Genomic DNA, 18,953 nt, shown 5'->3' with positions numbered 1-18,953 from the left:
GCTTCTTCCAAATTTTCCCATATTTTTCTGTCCTGGACACTCTGTTTCCATCCATGAGCCACGAGTTCGACGACATCATCAGTCCATCTCCTCTGTGGTCTCTCTACTCTCCTTTTACTTTCGTAGGGTCTCCAGTTTAGTATTCTGGGGGTCCACCTATCGACTTCTTGTCTCGCCACATGCCTTTTTGTCTTCCCACTCTTTCTGCGATATCGGTCACCTTTGTACGGCGTCTTATCTCTTCATTCCTTATTCGGTCTCTAAGGAGACGCCCAACATTCGTCTTTCCATAAACCGCTGAGTGCACTTAATTTTGTGAACACTTCTAGCAATGAGTGACATGATTTCAAGACCGTATGTTGGCACCGGCAGAAGACAAGAGCTGTAGACTTTGGCCTTCAGATTACGTTCTTAATTGTCACGTAAAGCGAGTTCTCTGGAGCTGGCATTCATAGTGCATAATATGAGAGCTCGCTGGTGTTCTAATGCATTAATGGAAAAATAGCATGAAAGGATATTTTTAAATAAATATTATCACTTGTCACAATATGAGTTAGGGCCGTCAGTATGGGAATATAACCCTAATGTACAGGTGTCGTTATCTCAGATATTTTATAGCGATATCTACGGCGAAACAAAAGTAATCTACGCAGAGGACAGTCATTAATAGCTATTGATCGAAACAGTTCTGGCGTCGGGAAATCTCAAATACAAATATACAGTTAACGTAGTGGAATCTAAACAGAGTGATTTGTTTTTCGGGATAGATACAATGAATGTTTTTTTTTACGTGAAAATTGCTTAAAAATGACTTCTAAACTTTTTTCTTGCATAATTAGTGGAATTCTGTTATTAATTTTATTGAATCCTGCAAAAGGTAATGTTTGTTTTTCATCAAAATACTCGCAATTGATTTAACTAAATATATTTTTTAATTGTACATACCTCACAAATACTTTGTCGCTCAAACTCAAACCCGCTTATAATGTTATCATTTTGATATGCCTGAACAAGATATGATAATATAGTATGATTCTTTCTGTTTGCGATGATCAAATGTAACATTTTAGAAAAGTATAATCATTACATTTTAATAAATTAATTATTTTTAATACACGTGGTGAAATATCTTGATAATATGCATAAATTTGCTTTCACTGGAAACTAGAGATGTTACGAATATTCGTGTCCTATTCGGTATTCGACCTATTCGACTACTTTTTTTATTCGGTGTTTGGTCGAATACTGCGTACTATTCGGCCGAATACCGAATACCAAATCATAAAAAAACGCACGTATCTATTTAATAAACGTGAATACGCATTTTTTTAGTTAAATACTTACAATTTATCAGTGATAAGTTGTGATGAATGAAAACTTTTTTCTCTGCATTTGTTGGTAGCAAACGGTTGCGATTTACCTCATAAATAATAACTTCGTTAAATTAATACCGTTTTCCTTTACAAAATATGCAATGACAACTTAGATTGCCCTCAACTGCTTGAAAAAAATTAAAATTCGTATCCCTCAACGTACAACTCGGCTGCAACAATTATTGAGAATGGCTCTCAAAATTAAATATTTGGGTAAATCATAAGAACGCAAATATTTATTTAAAAAAAAATAAAAAAATTTCATGTTGATAATAATAAGAATGCATCTTTGCCCAGAATTGTAAATAATTATAACAGGTTTTTTGCTGAAATAGATTTACTTAACCTCACTTTAAACAAATTTGAAGAAAATGCTAGAACCCTGATTAAAAATTAAAATTATAATTTGATCCTAACTGTAAGTACCTAATTTTTGATTTTTTGTACACTTTAATATTGTAATTATTCTCTCTTGTATAAAAAAGGAAGAAGGGAGGACTGATAGCTCCGCTCCGTATTTCTCCCGTATGGATCCGCCAGCGAAAGGATTTAAGGTCCGAGTAAACAAAAAACGTTTTCTTGTATTTTTTTTATTATTTCATTACTTTTGTTATATTTTATTTATTTTTACGTGTGGATCAATGCGGAGTGGCTATTTCAATGAACGCTTTTTTTCTTCTTTATTTAACATTGAATTTAGTAATGTATAGAAAACTATAATTGGCCTATAATTTTGGTTCATTTGTAAGTATTTTTTTTTGTTATAACAAATTATTCCATTTCAATGGCTATTATTTTATTTTAATAAATAAATCATTTTAAAAAAACTTGAGAGATCTAGTTGTAACACAGCAAACACACGGCCAGTCTACTATCTTTACTACAAATCTCATAATATTCCCAAATCGGCGGTTTTTTTTATTAAACGGTGCTATGATGGACAATGAAAATTACTAATTACTAATAATTATTACTAATAAATACTATCAGTAACACAACGTGGTGTAATAATGAACAAATAACGCGGCATCTCTACTGGAAACCTTAAACTTTACAAAATAGTACACCTATTTAAAATAAATTATACTGAGAACTTACAATATGAATGTAGTAAAATATGCTTTTTTATTATTGGTAATATCCATCAAACTTTACAAAATGAAAAATCTTAATTACATAAACTCTATTGATCCATTACGAATGTAATCAAAGGTTTTAGATTATGTTTAAAAAATTATTTAACTGGAAACCTTAAACTTTATAAGAAGAAAGATTTAATTCACATAAATTAGATTGAGAACTTGTGAATTTTATTGTATTCTTGATAGTGTCTATAAATTTATCTTTCACTTGAAATCTTAAACCTAAGACAATGGAAAACTAATTCAAATAAATTATATTGAGTACTTCAATATAACGATTAAGTTTAAAATAGTTTTTTATTAAGGTACTAATCTGAACTTTAATACAGTTTGATGAAATATCGTTTTTAATGTACCAAGTAAGAAGAAAATCTAATTTAAGTTATATTTTACGGGCACCTTTTTGTGTTGAGTATAAATATTTTTCTTAAAATACTCATACTAAAAAGTCGTTTGATTATTCAAAATGAGCTGCACACAAATAGAAATGAGCCAATAAAGATAATAAATAAGAACTTAACGTTTCACAAACGATATCAATTAGTCGATAAAACGGAATAAACTCATCTATTATAAAGATAAGTGAGGAATGCTATAGCAATACATTATGCATCACGATAAATATTTTTATCTTTATTTATCGCAAGATAATGTTACAAAACTTATTTTAATTAATAATTTATTCAACAATATTTTGAGTTTGACCAAATTATTGTAGACAAGGACTGGATTCAACTCCCTGAGGAGCTGTTTATTGTTTATGTCTACAAAAATTTGGACAAACTCAAAATATTGTTGATAAATCCACCTGGTCCATGAATAAGCATAGAAATTGAAAAAATAACATTTTCAGTTGTTGTTATTTCCTTATTTTCTGCTGATTTTATTTCACTTATCCATATTTTATACTGTGTTCTGGTGTTTTATTTTATTTTAATTGTTTTTCAATATTATTTTAAACTTTATCAAAGGCATAAGCCATTGAAATGAATAAATAAAATAAAATAATAAAAGGATACCTACTTAAGTAATACTAATAATACCTTTAATAAATAAAATCTTTAAACTATTTTTTATGTTTATTATTTTATACGTATACAGTATTATGTCTGTTCTCTTCTTATTTGATTATTAATTAAAACTAATGTCTGAGCACCCGATGACAAACTATTATTAAATAGTTTATCGGGACAAAATATATCTTAATACTTTGTTTTCTTTATAATGTATTATTATTGTAATAATATGTATATTTTATTGAATAAAGACTCTATAAACCACTTTCAGCAAATGTCTATATCTACATAACATTGAGTTTTATTATAAAAAGTGAATAAATGTTTTTTTTTGTTTATGACCGTGTATATTTCAAAAATATTTTGGACTAGTAAAATAAAATCTATGAAAAACACCTCGTAGCTATTGGAATTAAATATCCAGGAGAGTAATCGAAGAAAGCATCGTTCGTCCGTTATAATAATATGTTTAAAACATATTTGAAACATAAATCAATGAAATAAATATAAGTGCCTACAAATTTTTAAAAAACCCAAATAAAAATGATAATGCTCTTTCATGACATTGGTCGCAGGGAGTCAGAAAAGTTGATGCATGCCACGGATTGGAGAACCTTACTGGATGTTAAAAATATAATATAAAAAATAAGGAATAATTTAAAAAATATATATTTATAGATGACAACCATGAAGTTTCGCATAAATAAATTGTCTATGTTTTTATGAATGTATGTATGTGCATGCGCATGGGTGTATGTACGTGTGTGTGTATGTACATGTGTATATATGTGTATATTTATATATACATGTGTGTATATATGTATATGTCTGTATGTATATGAATCAAAATGTGTATCCGAATAAGTTTATATTTTGTTTGTCTGTGCTCTATATTAATTTGTTAAGTATTATAATATATTAAAATGTAATTGCCTAGCTTGGAACGGGGTATGTACCCTTGTTAGCTGGGCAAAGTGAATATAGAATTGTATTTTGATAAAAAGTGTGAATAAATAAATAAAAAAAATAAAAAAAAAAAAAGGACATAAACGAATGCAATCATTTTTTACAACACATTTTCAGTGCACCCAATCTCAAAGATCTCACTGCGCCACATCTTGTATTTCAGCTTCCTTATATATAAAACAGTCCCATTCATAAAAAAAAGATACTTAACTTTATTAAGAGTATATTTACTTATTTTTTTATGCTGTTCCATCTTCTTTCTTCACTTTTCTAACATCTTCTTTAAGTTGTTCTTTGACATAGTTTTTTTTAATCAGTTGAAGTTCATTTTAAATAGGACTTGATATCAAGTCAAGTTGATATCAAAATGACAGCCTTATTACCTCCTAAATTTATTTACCATTATCTTTTGTGCATTCCACTTTCCAAATGATCATTTCGTCGTGTGATGTATTTAAATTCTTAAATAAAAACAAATCGCTTTAAGCTCTTTAAATACTTACTTCACTTTCCTCCGGAGACGACTTTTTAGCTCGGATTTGTATGGAGTGTTATCTCTATTTATTATATCTTAGTGGTAAAATAGCTATTTTAAACAGGTATTGATTAAGGTTAAAACATTACCTACCGGTGAAACGTTATACCATCGCTTATCCAGATCGTATATATATTCATTTTAGTAATTGCGAGGAGACAATAGTTCAAAAATAGCCGGGGACTGCTCGCAACAGACTAAAGTCCGTTCTATCGAACATATGCCAACTAGCCGCAGGTTGAGGGACCATATTTCGAACGCTCATGCATACTCAATATAATATACCTTAATGATTATTCAAGGTTTTTTTTTCTATAAAAACGTAATTATTTATTAGATTTTTCATAGTCATAAAATGTATATGTTTTGAATATAATGTATTCCTCACCGGAAAATTCCCTATCTAGGAATATATATATTTTTTTTTATTTATTTGGAAGTTCAACAAGAATACATAAAATACATACATTTTTTAAGTAAGCATAACTAACGTTCTTTACACATATTCTCAATTATAGAACTCCAACATCTTTCATAAATTATATAAAATAAGAGTGTAAAATCAATTTAAGTAATGATAAAGATTAAGTTTAGTGAAAGGTAAAAATAAAGAAAGATTTTTTTTTTAAAGAAAAGAAAAGAGAAATTAAAAACATATAAGATATAATAAAATAGACTAAAATTAATTTACATACACAAAAATAAGGATTAGGCATTTGATTTAAGATACATAGTAATGTTTTTTTTATAACCATGATAAATGTCAATGTTAACTTTTTTTCCATTTTGTTATAGAGTCTTAACATACTTGCAAGAGGGTTAAAATGTGCCATATTGTTTGTGAAAATTGGAAGGTAAAATGTATTAGGTGATCTAAGGCGCCTACGGGGAACGTACAATGACACACTTTGAACACAAAACACTGAATCAACATTATTGTGAATTATATTATACAAGTATATCATATCTATAATTTGTCTCCTAGTTTCTAACTTTTCAATTTTAAAATACTCCAAGCGCTCTTCATAACATTGAAGTATTCTGCCCATGTTACACTTAAACGACAAAGAACGAAGAAATTTTTTCTGTACAGTTTCAATTATATTTTTATAAATCACATAATGAGGTGACCAAACAATACTTCCAAATTCCAACTTGCTACGTACAAGAGAATTATACAAACAAATTATTGATGCTGCATTTCTAAATGGCTTGGATATTCTGTGTATGAAGCCCAGCATTTGTAAAGATTTCTCTTTAACAATATTGAAATGATTGGAAAAAGTTAAACGTGAGTCAAATGTGATTCCAAGATCTCGGATTGTGCTTACTGAGTTGAGGTCAATATTATTAATGCTATAAGTAAAACAGTTTTGAGTTCTTTTTCTTGTAAACGTTATTTGATAGCATTTTTTAACATTAAGGTGCATATCATTCAGTTTATTTGAAAAATATAAGTTTTAACAAAGAAATGTAGGTATATTATACATGTATCTTTATGACTTACTGGTGAAATGTGATACATGCTCTCATAAATTTCATTAATGGAAAGATTGCAAAATGTAATAGATATAAATAGTGGTGTTCTTATTGTCTTTGTATTATACTTAGTTTCTAGAATAAAATCTTATTTTATCTCTAAATCTTAATATTTTATATATTTTAATATTTTTGACACTTGTGCAATAATATTCACACATGTGTCCACCCTCATTCCAAAATAACACCCGCTTACCCACCCTCTCACACACTACACGAACACAAACACACTAGTATGTATTGTAAGTGCTTTTAATGTATTTCTGTAGATATCTGTCATTGGATTTATTCTCGGTATATTTTATTTGTTATATTTTTTTGGCATGTATTACTGTTGATATCCCCAATAAATAAAATAAAATATATAAAGAAAACAATCATATGTCGTAACATAAATTACTGTTCTTCCATTCTTTTTTTTATGTAATGAAGGAGAAATTTAAAATACACAAATTCTTCAAATCAAGGCGATGAGGATTATACTCAAAAGAAATATATATTCTTATGTACAAAGAATTCACAGTAAAGCAGCAAATTAAATATTTTGTAGCAATGTTTGTACATAAAATAATTAAGGAGATGAATAAAATAAAAACAAAAATAAAATTTTAACAACAATGTCATACATATGAAACAAGGGATAAAAAAGATAAGATTAGCAATGAGGAGAAAAACAGAATCTCAAAACTCATTGTTCAGGGAATTAACCCTGGCAATGAGTTACCTGAAGAAATAAAGGAAATAGAAAAATCTAAATTTTTAAAGTTAATATTATTAATATTCAAAGCATTAACTTTGTGGTCCAACATTTTAATATTATGTTAATAAAATTTGTATAAAACCACTCACCGACTTATCTGTCTACCGGTTTCGAGACGTAACCCGTCTCTTCATCAGGACAACAACACTACACCAACATGCAAATACATGAAGGTGTGTAGTGGTACGAAGAGACGGGTTACGTCTCGAAACCTGTAGACAGATAAATCGGTGAGTGGTTTTGTTCAAATTTTATCAACATAATATTTTAAAGTTAATTTGAAAAAATATGTTATGGAGAAATTTTGATAAAAAAATTGTAAAGTTATTAAAAGTTTATATTTGTTCTTAAGATGTTATGAACTAACTTAAAAAACCGTAAATAAATCAATAATATTAACTTGGCGTGCTTCTACATATTATTGGTAGAGAACGAAGCGCTATATTTTAAATTTTCTCTGTTCAGTTATTTTTCTAATTCCACTGTCAAGTTAGAAACTATTTTGATTTTTATAGTTTTTGAAACTTTTTATTTTTGTTTTAGCACAAGATGGCGATTGCGCAATTGAAGGCATCGAAGAAAATGATTGGAACTCCGCAAAAATAATAGCTTTTTTCGACAAAGACAGGGACATTATATTTAGCGGAAAGGCAACGAATGTGAAAGGTACTTAAAAAAATCTAACCCAGTAATTACAGTGTACAAATAATATAAAGCAGTTGAAATACACAGACACTTAGAAAACATAAACAAAGACGACGGACTCAAATTTAACTCAACGTGGTTCCCAGCACTACATACTACAAAAACGAATAGAAATGTTCCCACTGCCGACTGCGACACGGTACAAATTACTAATACATAAACACATACTTTTTTCTACAAAAGACACAGGTAACCCTGAAGATGGCTTCTGCAATGGTAGCCAAAACGTCGGAAGAAATCCAATACACACGATATCACCCGAAAAAGAAACACATTGATAACCGTGACCGTGAAAACCTCTGCACCTATATAAATCGAACGTAGTTATGCAGAAAGCAGCCAGCAACAGAAAAGTGAAACTGGGATGATAACACTTGAGTGAAAAGAGTGAATAAACAAATCTACACCACAGTTGGAATGTTTATGACTTAAACAAATGATAAACAATGAATATATTGGTTTTTATTTATAATACAAACAAGAATTTAATTATGGCCAGTTTTAATAATTTTTAAAATTCGTTAATTTTTTTTTATTGCTTTGGGTGTTTTCGGCAAATTGAGAAATGCCGTTTTTGTGATGGACACCACTTTCAGAAGGTGATTAAAACATTTTTTGTACGAAAGTGGTCTTGCTGTTTTTAACAGGACATAGAATAGACCTTGCTCCTGATAACATCAATATCTCATTTTTTCAAAATTGTGGACTGGCCGCTTTCTGCATAACTACGTTCAATTACAAATCATTTAAACTTACGAACTAGATAACTTGCGGATCTTTACTGAATTTAACCTTTGAGCTTACATAATACATTAAGTTGTATTTCAATAGAAATCGAAAAATGCATAAATTAACATGATCGTTTCTCAAAAAAATATTTACTCTACGCTTTTTAACACTACTTAACAGTTCGTTTGCAAGAGCGAAATCAAATTTTTCAGTTTCTAGATTGGCGCGTCGGCTATATCGAGCCATAATCGGCAGTACAACGTAAGCGACAAAAAGTGAATTGTGCAGAAAGTTTTTTTTCATTTTTGTTCCATATTTTTTTTTTAATAATTCGGTAAATGGGATTTATAATGGTTGGTTATTGCCAATGCTGAAATGACAGCTTAATTGTTTAAACACCTTCCGCTTTTAAGATAGTGGCGTTAACGCTGTTTTGCCTATAACTCTGACAGTGGTGCCAGCTAGCGTAACCGCCTACATTGTCGTCGGTTACGTTGATTTGCTTAGCTTAAAAACAATATGTCAGCATATTTTTTTAAAAGAGTAGAACGATGCGGAGTAATACTTAGAAAACTATAATTGGCATATTATTTTGATTTATTTGTAAATATTGTATTTTTTGTTATAATGTCTTTTAATAAATTAAATAAATATTCTTAAATGTGGCAGGTGAATTTTATAGAGCTACGCTGTTTTTAAAACTTGTGCGGGGGGCAATAAAGAACACTTTTCCTTAAAAAACGCATTTCGCCAATAATGCCGCTTACGTTGTTCTGCCGATTATGGCTCGATATTTCTTTATGAGTAAGACTGATATTTCTCTTCATATAGTATGTTTATTACAAAATTATATTATGCAATTGGAGTATTAATCCAGTGCCTTATGCACCGTTGTTGGGTGGTGGATAAGGGTACAATGATGTTGATACATTAATTTTAAATGCTGTTCATATATTTTAAATAATATATTTCAACAGGTATAGAGAAGGCGGAACAATCCGAAAATTTGAATTCTAAGGAACATTATGTAACAGCAAGTTTGAAGGATTCGAGTTTCATATTAACACTATCCAGTGGTTTTGCCGATTATGAAAAGCAAGAAACGTTGGAGGAATTCACAATGTTGATTACATTTACATGTTCTCGACAATCTAGATTTCTGGTAAGTTTACCTAAACATTAGGAACAGAACTTTCCATCAATCTCGAAAGTTCGATTATTAACTATTCGGGCTCGTTATTATATAATTTCTAAAAGTTTATATCTCATATTTAGATTATGTTTTATTTTTTTTACACTTATTTGTTTATAAATTTGTATAAACCACTTAATTTTTTTAGTTACATTTCGACCGGTTTCGAGGTTACTACCTCATCGTCAGGAATTTAACTAACTTATAATTACACGCATTGCTATTTATATAATAAAATATTGTATGAAAGAGACAGAAAATTGAAAGAAACAGAGAGAAAGAAGATAAAATAAATCATAACGGGAATAGTTTTAAAAGAGGGCTTACTTTTTAAACAAATATAAATATTATTTATAACGAATTTTATAAAATTACAAAAATATTAATAATGCCATTTTATGAATTATAAAGAATTTCTCGTGCACCTTTTTTTCAGCCTATAACATTCAAAATAAAGGACACCAATAACAATATCCCGGAATTCCTTCCCGGGAACAACTTTGAGTACAAAATATTTACTCCAATGCCACCGGGAGTCCCCCTGTCTACTCTGTACGGGGAGATAAAGGTCCGGGATTATGACCTCACAACTTCTGCCATTAAGTTTACGATAGACTCCAACGAGTACCTCGAGATGGAGTACAGCGGAGTTGACGCCACGAAAAAAATTCACACTGGAGTTTTGAAAACAAAAAGTGCCATTTTGGGTTTAGAGAAACCCTTAGTTCTTAAAATATTTGCAACGGTAAGTTACCTCGGCCGGGTCCATTAATAAATTGGCGATCACGGAGTTTTTTCTTTTGTTTGACTAAGTTTTTTTGCATTGCATGTCAGAAAACAACTTTTTTATTTACGATTTACAATACGAACACCAAAGATAATGACGATGACGTGCTTCTATGTGCACTTGCTGAAGAGACCGCTCAAACCGCTAGCAACGATGATAAGTTTTCCCCACCAGTTCCAAATTTTTCATTTCAAGGAGTTAGACCTTACTACGTAATCTGCTTCGAAAATAAACTGCGTATCACCATCCAGCATCAGTTCCATAGAATCTATTATAAAAAAAACAAATGACTCCATGTGAACAAGGGGACAGCTTAAGGAGTATTTAAAGTGTACATTTAATATCCTAAAATCTATACAGCTCGCTAGTGTTGATGCTGAAATGGCTTTCTTTCTCTTCTGCCAGATATTTAGCCTATAGCATTGGTAACAGTTTGTCAGACGCACAATAGGCATGCTAAGTTTTCCCCTAAAATACTTTCAGCAAAAGACGATTATAATTTTAAAGGAATAACCCCCTAAGCCTCTACTTTAAAGGCTTGTCAGCAGGTCGGGCAATAGCATATGGAAGGAAGTTATGAAAAATTCGCTTCGTCTTTGACTTCATGGTAGGTATTTACTTAAAAATCAACCGGTTTTTGTAGTTATTTTATTAATGTTGCTTGTACTTTTCCATCCACCCGCGCAATCGGTCGGCAGACATCTATTTCTCCATCTCTATGGTAAATGTACTTATTCCAGGATGTGGATAGAACAGGAGACCCACCGCACACTGTCCCGGCCACCATCACTCTGACCTCCGACCCGGTGGCGCAGTTACCACCGGCGCCGCAGTTTAGTAAGACCTATTACACTGGCTCTATAAAAAATGGCGAGCTTTCTTTTGAAGAAAAAATTGAAATTTCTACCGGTTTTACCAGTGACACCACCTTTTCAATATCGGAAGGCAAGTATTAGGTTTTTGTTTTAGAAATCAGTTGAATTGGTCAATATTTTTTTTTTTTTATTTTTAAATAATTTTGGATCATTTCAATTCACGCCAAAGTTGATAACTACTCGTCTATCTGAGGATGTTAATATTTTTTATTAGTATTATGCATCGATTTCTGAATTCGTTCTTCTTCTTCTCTGGTCTCAATCCTGGGATTGGCTGGCAGCAATTACTTTCATTCTTCTCCTCCATTCCTCCCTGTCTTGTGCGGCTCTTTTTAAGTCAACATATGATGAGCAGCGCACGTGAATTCATTAGATAACGCAGAAGTAGTAGATAAATTGAGATTTACCAACTTTATTCAAAATTGCATTATTAAAGAGTTATTGCATTAATTTCACTCTAACTTATGTCGTATCCAAGTCAATAAACATGGAGACAATATCACTCGAAATGAGTACAAAGCGTGTAAGTTGAATAAGTTATAATATTCCTACATGGATGTATCCATTACCCATAAATGTTTACAAAATATTACTGAGTATCCCTTGGGAAAAAAATTGCGCATAAACCTATCTTTATTTACTTATTAAGTTGGTTACCAAAATTGTGTGAAGAGTAATTAATAAAAATGTTTTAAAACCTGTTTAATTATTTTTAGATAAATACTTTCAAGTGAATAATGTCAACAATGTAATTGATATTACAATAAAAAACCCCATTCCTGAAGAAGTATTGGAGAACACAGATCATTTCATGTTTTCTTTAAACGCTAAGAAGGAAAATACTGTAGGTGCTTCAGCTACCATATATGTTGCAGTTCCTAAAGGTATAAATTTACTTTTGCGTTCTAACCTTAAATTGTTTGGGGTTTTAATTTTTAATCTTGATCATTCGAGTTTATTCATTTTCGCTTCATTCTGCCGCTTTGTCGTCTTTCTTTTGGGGCTTTTTTGCCGCTGTCTGTAAAAACGTAAAATAATATTTGGTGGTGGTTGGCAAGGAAATTTAAAATTGAGTGAATTATATCAGGATGTAATATTTCAATCCAACGTTACAATTGTGTATAATTTTAAGAATGGCGTATTTCAGTAGATTGATATTTTTTTTATGCCGCTTGCAAATTTCACCGGTAATCAGTAAGTCTTATTATTTGAGTATTATTTGTTAATAGTTCGAAAATTATAAACTTATTACCTGTGTAGAACTAATCAATAATTTCTTGCGTGAAAGACGAAGCCACGCTGCTGAAGTTTGAAAAGTCGACTTACGAAGGAACGTACAGCGCTGCGGCTGTTCTAAATATTGAAGACATCAAAATTGAGGGTTACAATGAAAAAGTCGTAATCAAGCTAAAAGGAGGTACCATTTCATCAATTTTCAATCTTAACAGACTTTAAATGATAATAATTGACGACCTTGGCAGAAAAACAACAAATGTCCAAAATTTAATCAAACTGTTTTATTGTCTTAATATTATCTAGTATCCACCTTCTTTCCGATGCTAGTTTATAAATAAGGTCAAAACAACCAATACCCACTAAATCACTAGATAAAAATATCGTGTTTGTGGAAAAACCACAAATGTCCTTAACGATTTGTTTAAAAACAGTATTTTCCTTTCAAAGTGTCATTTTTAGTGTGCAGTTTGAAAGTTAACGTTCAATTTAAGGCAATTTTGTACTAAAGCTTAATTGTTTTATTTAAAATAAATGTTTCGAGTATGCAAGTATCTGAAAAACCTAAGAAGAGGGTTGTTAATCAGTGTAAAAAAGGAAAAAATAAGATTTGCTAAGTAAAAGGATTGACTCATAGTATATAAGTCAAGCCAGAATCATCGGATTTTTATGAAAGATTCCTTGAAACTATTCTTTAAGCCGTCGTTTGGAAAAAACTTTGAGTTAAGAAAAATCAGAAAATACAAAATAGATAAAGATAGAGTGGGCGAAGTTCTTGCCAAACAAAACTTTATGGGTCAATGGGACTCATTTTTAGTCCGAAAAAAAAAAAAATTCCCCGACAAATAACACTAAAGCCAGCATACTCTGGCTTGGTACCTATAAAGGCCACCAAAAAAAAACGATTTGATAAAATTGACAAAATATTTACAAAATCCTGAAAATAAAATATTTTATGAAAATTTAATAAATGATGATGATGTGCAAGACGACATTTAAGTGAATAGTAAAGGTGTTAGAGATTAGTTTTTAAATCTTTCGTTTAACAATTTTTCTTTTTTCTCTTTTCGTTTTTTAATAATTTTGTTCTTTTAATAAATTTTCGTCGTCCATGTAATACAAATCAATGTTTTATTCCTCCTCAATACATATCACAAGTAAAATCTTAATGCTTTTTTAAAAAAATAAGCATTTTCCTAATGTTTTAACAAGATTAGTGCATTTTTTATCCACCGATTTTGTGGAAAAACAACAAATGTGCCTAATTTTTGGAAAAACATCAAATGTCACACTATTATTTTCTTATGTATTTTAAATTCGAAAAGAGATATTGACAAAAATGAAACCTTTTTTTATGTTTTCATTGTATTGCCTACATTTTACAATATCAAAGGCAAAGGAAATCATGTGCCATTAGGAAATGAAAAGTTTTATTGCTCTCCTGTAAAATTTTATGTATGTGACATTTGTTGTTTTCCGCCAAGGTCTTCAATTTTAATCGAGGTGGGTCGTAGCCTCGTAAAAATCCCATTATTCCCACAAAAGTAGTAATATGCATATTTATGAATATGTATAAACAACATATCGGAATAGGTGCGAAGGTTTTCACGGTCACTGTTATCAATATTATGTATCTTTTTTGGATGATACCGTGTATGTTGGATTTGATCCGACGTTTCGGCTACCATTGCAGGAGCCATCTTCACTGTAGCCGTATACAAACTAAGTTGCAAAGGATGTGATAAAGTGTATATTGGACAAACCGAGCGCACAGCAAAGAAGAGAATTGACGAACACAAAAGAGCGTGTAAACTTGGGCACCCAGACAAATCCGCAATAGCGGAACACTTTATAGACACAGGGCATTTTTTCGCCTTTGAACTAAAAGTTCTACATAAACCTAGTAATTATAGTGCACGAATAATAAAAGAGGCAATTGAAATACACAGACATCCAAATAATATAAACAAAGACGACGGGCTTAAATTAAATTCAACATGGTTCCCAGCACTACATATGACAAAAACGAATAGAAATGTGCCTACTGCCGACTGCGACACGGTACAAATTACTAGTACATAAACATAATTATTCTTTCCTACAAAACTAGAAATGTGCCTACTGCTGATTGTGACACGGTACAAATTACTAGTACATAAACACATACATTTCTCTATAAAACACACAGTTTTCCCTGAAGATGGCTCCTGCAATGGTAGCCGAATCGTCGGATCAAATCCAACATACACGGTATCACCCAAAAAAGATACATAATATTAACATATCGGAATATTCGCAACTTCAAACTAACACAAAAAATATATTTTTCTTTAAAAAAAATTAATAACCTACTTTTTTTAGTAGTTCAATTGTTATTGTAGCCAAATATTTTTTTTCTTATGCAAAACTTGATTCTGACCTAAATACATAGAATTAAGAATAGTCCAGAAACCGCATACGCGCATCAAACAGAAGGTGACTAAACTACTCATAAAATAGTAGTTTTACATTTTGTTCATTTATTTATTCACATTTTTTGCTTACAAACTATAATTAATAATAAAAATAATGTGACCTCACTGGGGTTTTCCGTGCCGAGGACATTTAACAGTATACTTTTTTGAAATTACATTTGAGAATAAACAAAGAAGACTGACTTAAAAACAAAGATAATTAACAAATATTCAGATAGTTTAAAAAACACGGTATTTATGTACATCTATTTTTTTTAATTTTTTTTTATTAATTAATAATCTATATTATTTATATTACAAAACAAACGATGAAAATAACAAAAACCTAACATAAGCTGTTCACTTGTGGAGCAGTTGATTCAAAATTGGTATGGGCAAATGAGACAATCCATTCTACCTAGCTCCACTATCCATTAGTTTCTTTATAGACGTCGCTCAGTACGCAACTACCGATTTGAATTTAACTCTGTTGTGTTGAGTCGTTTTAAAGTGTAGAAATACTGCTGGGATAAAAAAAAAACAGGATGGGATCACATTTCATGTGAAAGTGGCAAATGCATGTGTAAGTAGCAAATCTATTACTTAATATATATGTGTAAGGGCAAAGTGGTGGGATTTTTAAACACAGTTCGATGTATTCAAATATGATTCTACGCTCCTTCTGGACTATTCTTAATTCTATGTCTAAATATATAATCTTTTATTCCGGTTGATTTCGCTTCAGTACTTAATAAATTACCTTTATTTGTATGATTTAGACGCCAGCGTAGAATATTTTGAAACGAAAATAGATGGAAACGTCGTTAAACTTAGCTTAAAGAACCAACTACCAGAACAAATTATAAATAGTTCGAAAAGACTTCTTCTCCTTCTGGAAGCGACGACACCAAAAGATTACGCGTCTACTAGTATTATTATTGATTTGCCGGAAAAGGGTAAGTATAAAATAGACCGACTTATTGCATGAATTTTCCTTTTATTTTATACACGGTTTTTCAGGGCCAGACCGCGAAACTTCAGAGAAACATTCCTCACGGCAAACTTTAAAAAAAAACTTTAAAAAATCCTTTTTCCAAAAAGTAATTTAAAAAAAAAAAAAAAATCTTAAAATTGAGTACATTTTTTCTACTTTTTTTTACCCACGAAGCGATACGCATCAGACGCGGACAGGTGAAGCGACTGGGTAGAAGAGGGCTAGGGGTTGTGGAGGGCCTGCTTGTCCAAGAAATTAAGAATTCACTAAATTTTGAGATCTTTTAATATTTTTTTTAATGACTTTTTGGAAAATTTTAATTAGGACATTTTAAAATCTTACCATGAGGAATGTTCCTTTGAAGTATCACGGTCTGGCCCTGAAAACCGTGTATACATCTGTTGCACCTGTTGCATCTATCGCACCTTTAGGACGAAAACGACTCAACTAAAAAAATCAACTTTTTGGGAAATTGCAAAAGAAGAATGTAAATTGTGACACCTTCGTATTCTTTCGTCAATTGTTTCGTATTTTTCAAAGTAAGCACCAAATTTTTAGTTAAAAATTATGCCGAATTATACGATTTAAATAATTAAATGGCATTTATTTAAATAATTCAAGATTATCGGTAAGTCGGAACGAAATAATCACAAAGCTAAATTGGTCGTTTTAATATTTAAAAAATAAAAGTAAACATTCCATTTGTATCGGAATTAAATCGACTCAACCGGCTTTCGGTCACTATATGTTTGTCTGCGTTGCGTCCTTCACACAGCAATGGGAACACAACACTTATTGCTTCGCTTTCGTACTGACACGGAATCTAAATTTTCTGAGTAATATAGAGACCGATGTAACGGTTTTGTCCTATTCCCACCCGAATGTTGCGTTTTTTTTAATGCAGAAATATGGATAATGTTCTAAACTCATTTTAAACTTTTTTTGAGTTTTGTTATTTTCGTCCTAAAGGTGCGATATGAATTTGAACAATGTCAAAATTATTCTGAATTCAAACTTTTTATTGAAACTCCTATTATTTACCAAAATGGTAGGTATTATCTGCTTAATTATGTGTGGATAAGTCATTTTAATGGTGTATTTGGAAACAAACCAATTATTAAAGCATTGGAATCTGATGATACTCGTATAATACACACCACTTGGGAACTTCACAGGATTCGTTGGAAAAATTGGTTTATTTATTTAGAGTATAAAACATAAATTAATTTGTTTTATTATAAAACGTTGTATAAGACTTCAGAAATGCTCAAAAATAAAACAAACCTTATTACAATAATATTTGTATATTTTATTCCAATTTAAAGTTTATCAATATTGTTTACCGTAACAAAAATTTTAAAACTTTTTAAAATGAAATACATATAATTTTTCAAATTTTCGTTATATCGTGACACGGATTATGTTTTTTCGTATGAATCTAATTATTTTTCATTTTACAAAGATAACTTCAGTCTACTGCAACTTTCTGAGTAATCTTAGACTCTCATATAAATATTCGTATCTTGGAAATTTTGACAGGCAGATAATTTTACAAATGACTACATACCGACTGCATATATGATATAAACACAAACATGTAGGTACCAGTATAAGATGCTGACTTGAGAGGATGAAGGATGTTCGTGGACACAATACGCTCCAACTAGAAAACGGACATGAAATGTTGACGATGATGAAATCATTTGCACTATTTTTTGTAATGTATTAAAATTACGGGCTTGAAATAATAAAAATTGTCATTTTTTTGTGCAGAAGACATCCCAAAAACAGTCTTGAAGTTCGAAAAACCAGTTTATGAAGCAGAGTATTTAGACGATCATTCGTTGAATATACCCACATTGAAGCTTACGGAAGAGTTTACAACAGTAGGTTTTATTTTGTCTGGAGGTAAGTTCTAGAAATATTAATATGTTCCAAAATATATTTTTCGTGCAAGGTAAAAAGCCTTGTAAAAACAATACTACCTCTATGTTCTGGTCAAACAAAGTCTGAATTAATTAAGTTCTCTTTAACAAAAGGCATCTTCAGGCGAAATATGCATCATTGGATTATCTGATGGATGAGACCATTGCAGGAGACTGCTGCGAGATATTGCATGCATTTTATTCGGAACCTTAAATAATATATGTACAAATAATGCTACTTGTTTTCTAATAATAATATAAATTATTAAATTCAATTATTGTTCTTTATTATATTATGTAACTCATAAGTATGCCCTAACTTTAGGTTTAAATGTATTTAAAAAAAAAATTTGTACATGCCATTTCCCACTTTATAAAAAATCTCCTTATGTATGAATGTGATGTTATAATCAATTTGTATTTTTGTATGATTACATAACTATTTTTTCAATTTATTGTGTCCCAAATCAACTCAAAGCTTTTTTTAATTTTATTTATTTTTGAAACCACAGTCATAGTTATAAACAACACATACAGAATAACTACAAATAACAAGACCAATTACGCATTTCATATAGGAAAAAATATATTAAAAACAAAACGTACAGTTCGCTAGGGGTGAAAGTAAGTGGGATGGGAAAATAGGGAAGGAAGAAGAAATAGTAAGTTAATATAAAACAATAAAAAAATAAATAAAAATGAATAGAAATGTACATCTACAACAAACAT

General features: G+C 30.4%; 1 protein-coding gene across 7 annotated transcripts in view; it reads left to right on the top strand.

The window, feature by feature from the left end:
* The first annotated feature begins 579 nt into the window (after window positions 1–579).
* LOC148282507 (uncharacterized) overlaps window positions 580–18,953 on the top strand; it is a 44,221-nt gene continuing 25,847 nt past the window's right edge. For 2 of the 7 annotated variants that reach the window (XM_088224971.1, XM_088224968.1), the window contains exons 1-9: window positions 580–877; window positions 7,875–7,997; window positions 9,743–9,927; window positions 10,394–10,702; window positions 11,485–11,689; window positions 12,336–12,503; window positions 12,908–13,036; window positions 16,085–16,261; window positions 18,073–18,207. In XM_088224971.1, the coding sequence (XP_088081097.1) occupies window positions 808–877; window positions 7,875–7,997; window positions 9,743–9,927; window positions 10,394–10,702; window positions 11,485–11,689; window positions 12,336–12,503; window positions 12,908–13,036; window positions 16,085–16,261; window positions 18,073–18,207 (1,501 nt within the window). In that variant the 5' untranslated portion in view covers window positions 580–807. The remainder of the gene's footprint in view (window positions 878–7,874; window positions 7,998–9,742; window positions 9,928–10,393; window positions 10,703–11,484; window positions 11,690–12,335; window positions 12,504–12,907; window positions 13,037–16,084; window positions 16,262–18,072; window positions 18,208–18,953) is intronic. The other 5 variants (XM_088224973.1, XM_088224972.1, XM_088224970.1 and 2 more) reach the window with 4 other exon arrangements.

The sequence above is a fragment of the Micrasema longulum genome, unplaced genomic scaffold (genome assembly GCF_059751315.1).
Source record: "Micrasema longulum isolate JH-2025_06_02 unplaced genomic scaffold, ASM5975131v1 h1tg000322l, whole genome shotgun sequence".
Lineage (NCBI taxonomy): Eukaryota > Metazoa > Arthropoda > Insecta > Trichoptera > Brachycentridae > Micrasema > Micrasema longulum.
Note: the sequence above shows the minus strand (reverse complement) of the source record. Positions and strands in the feature narration are given on the sequence as shown.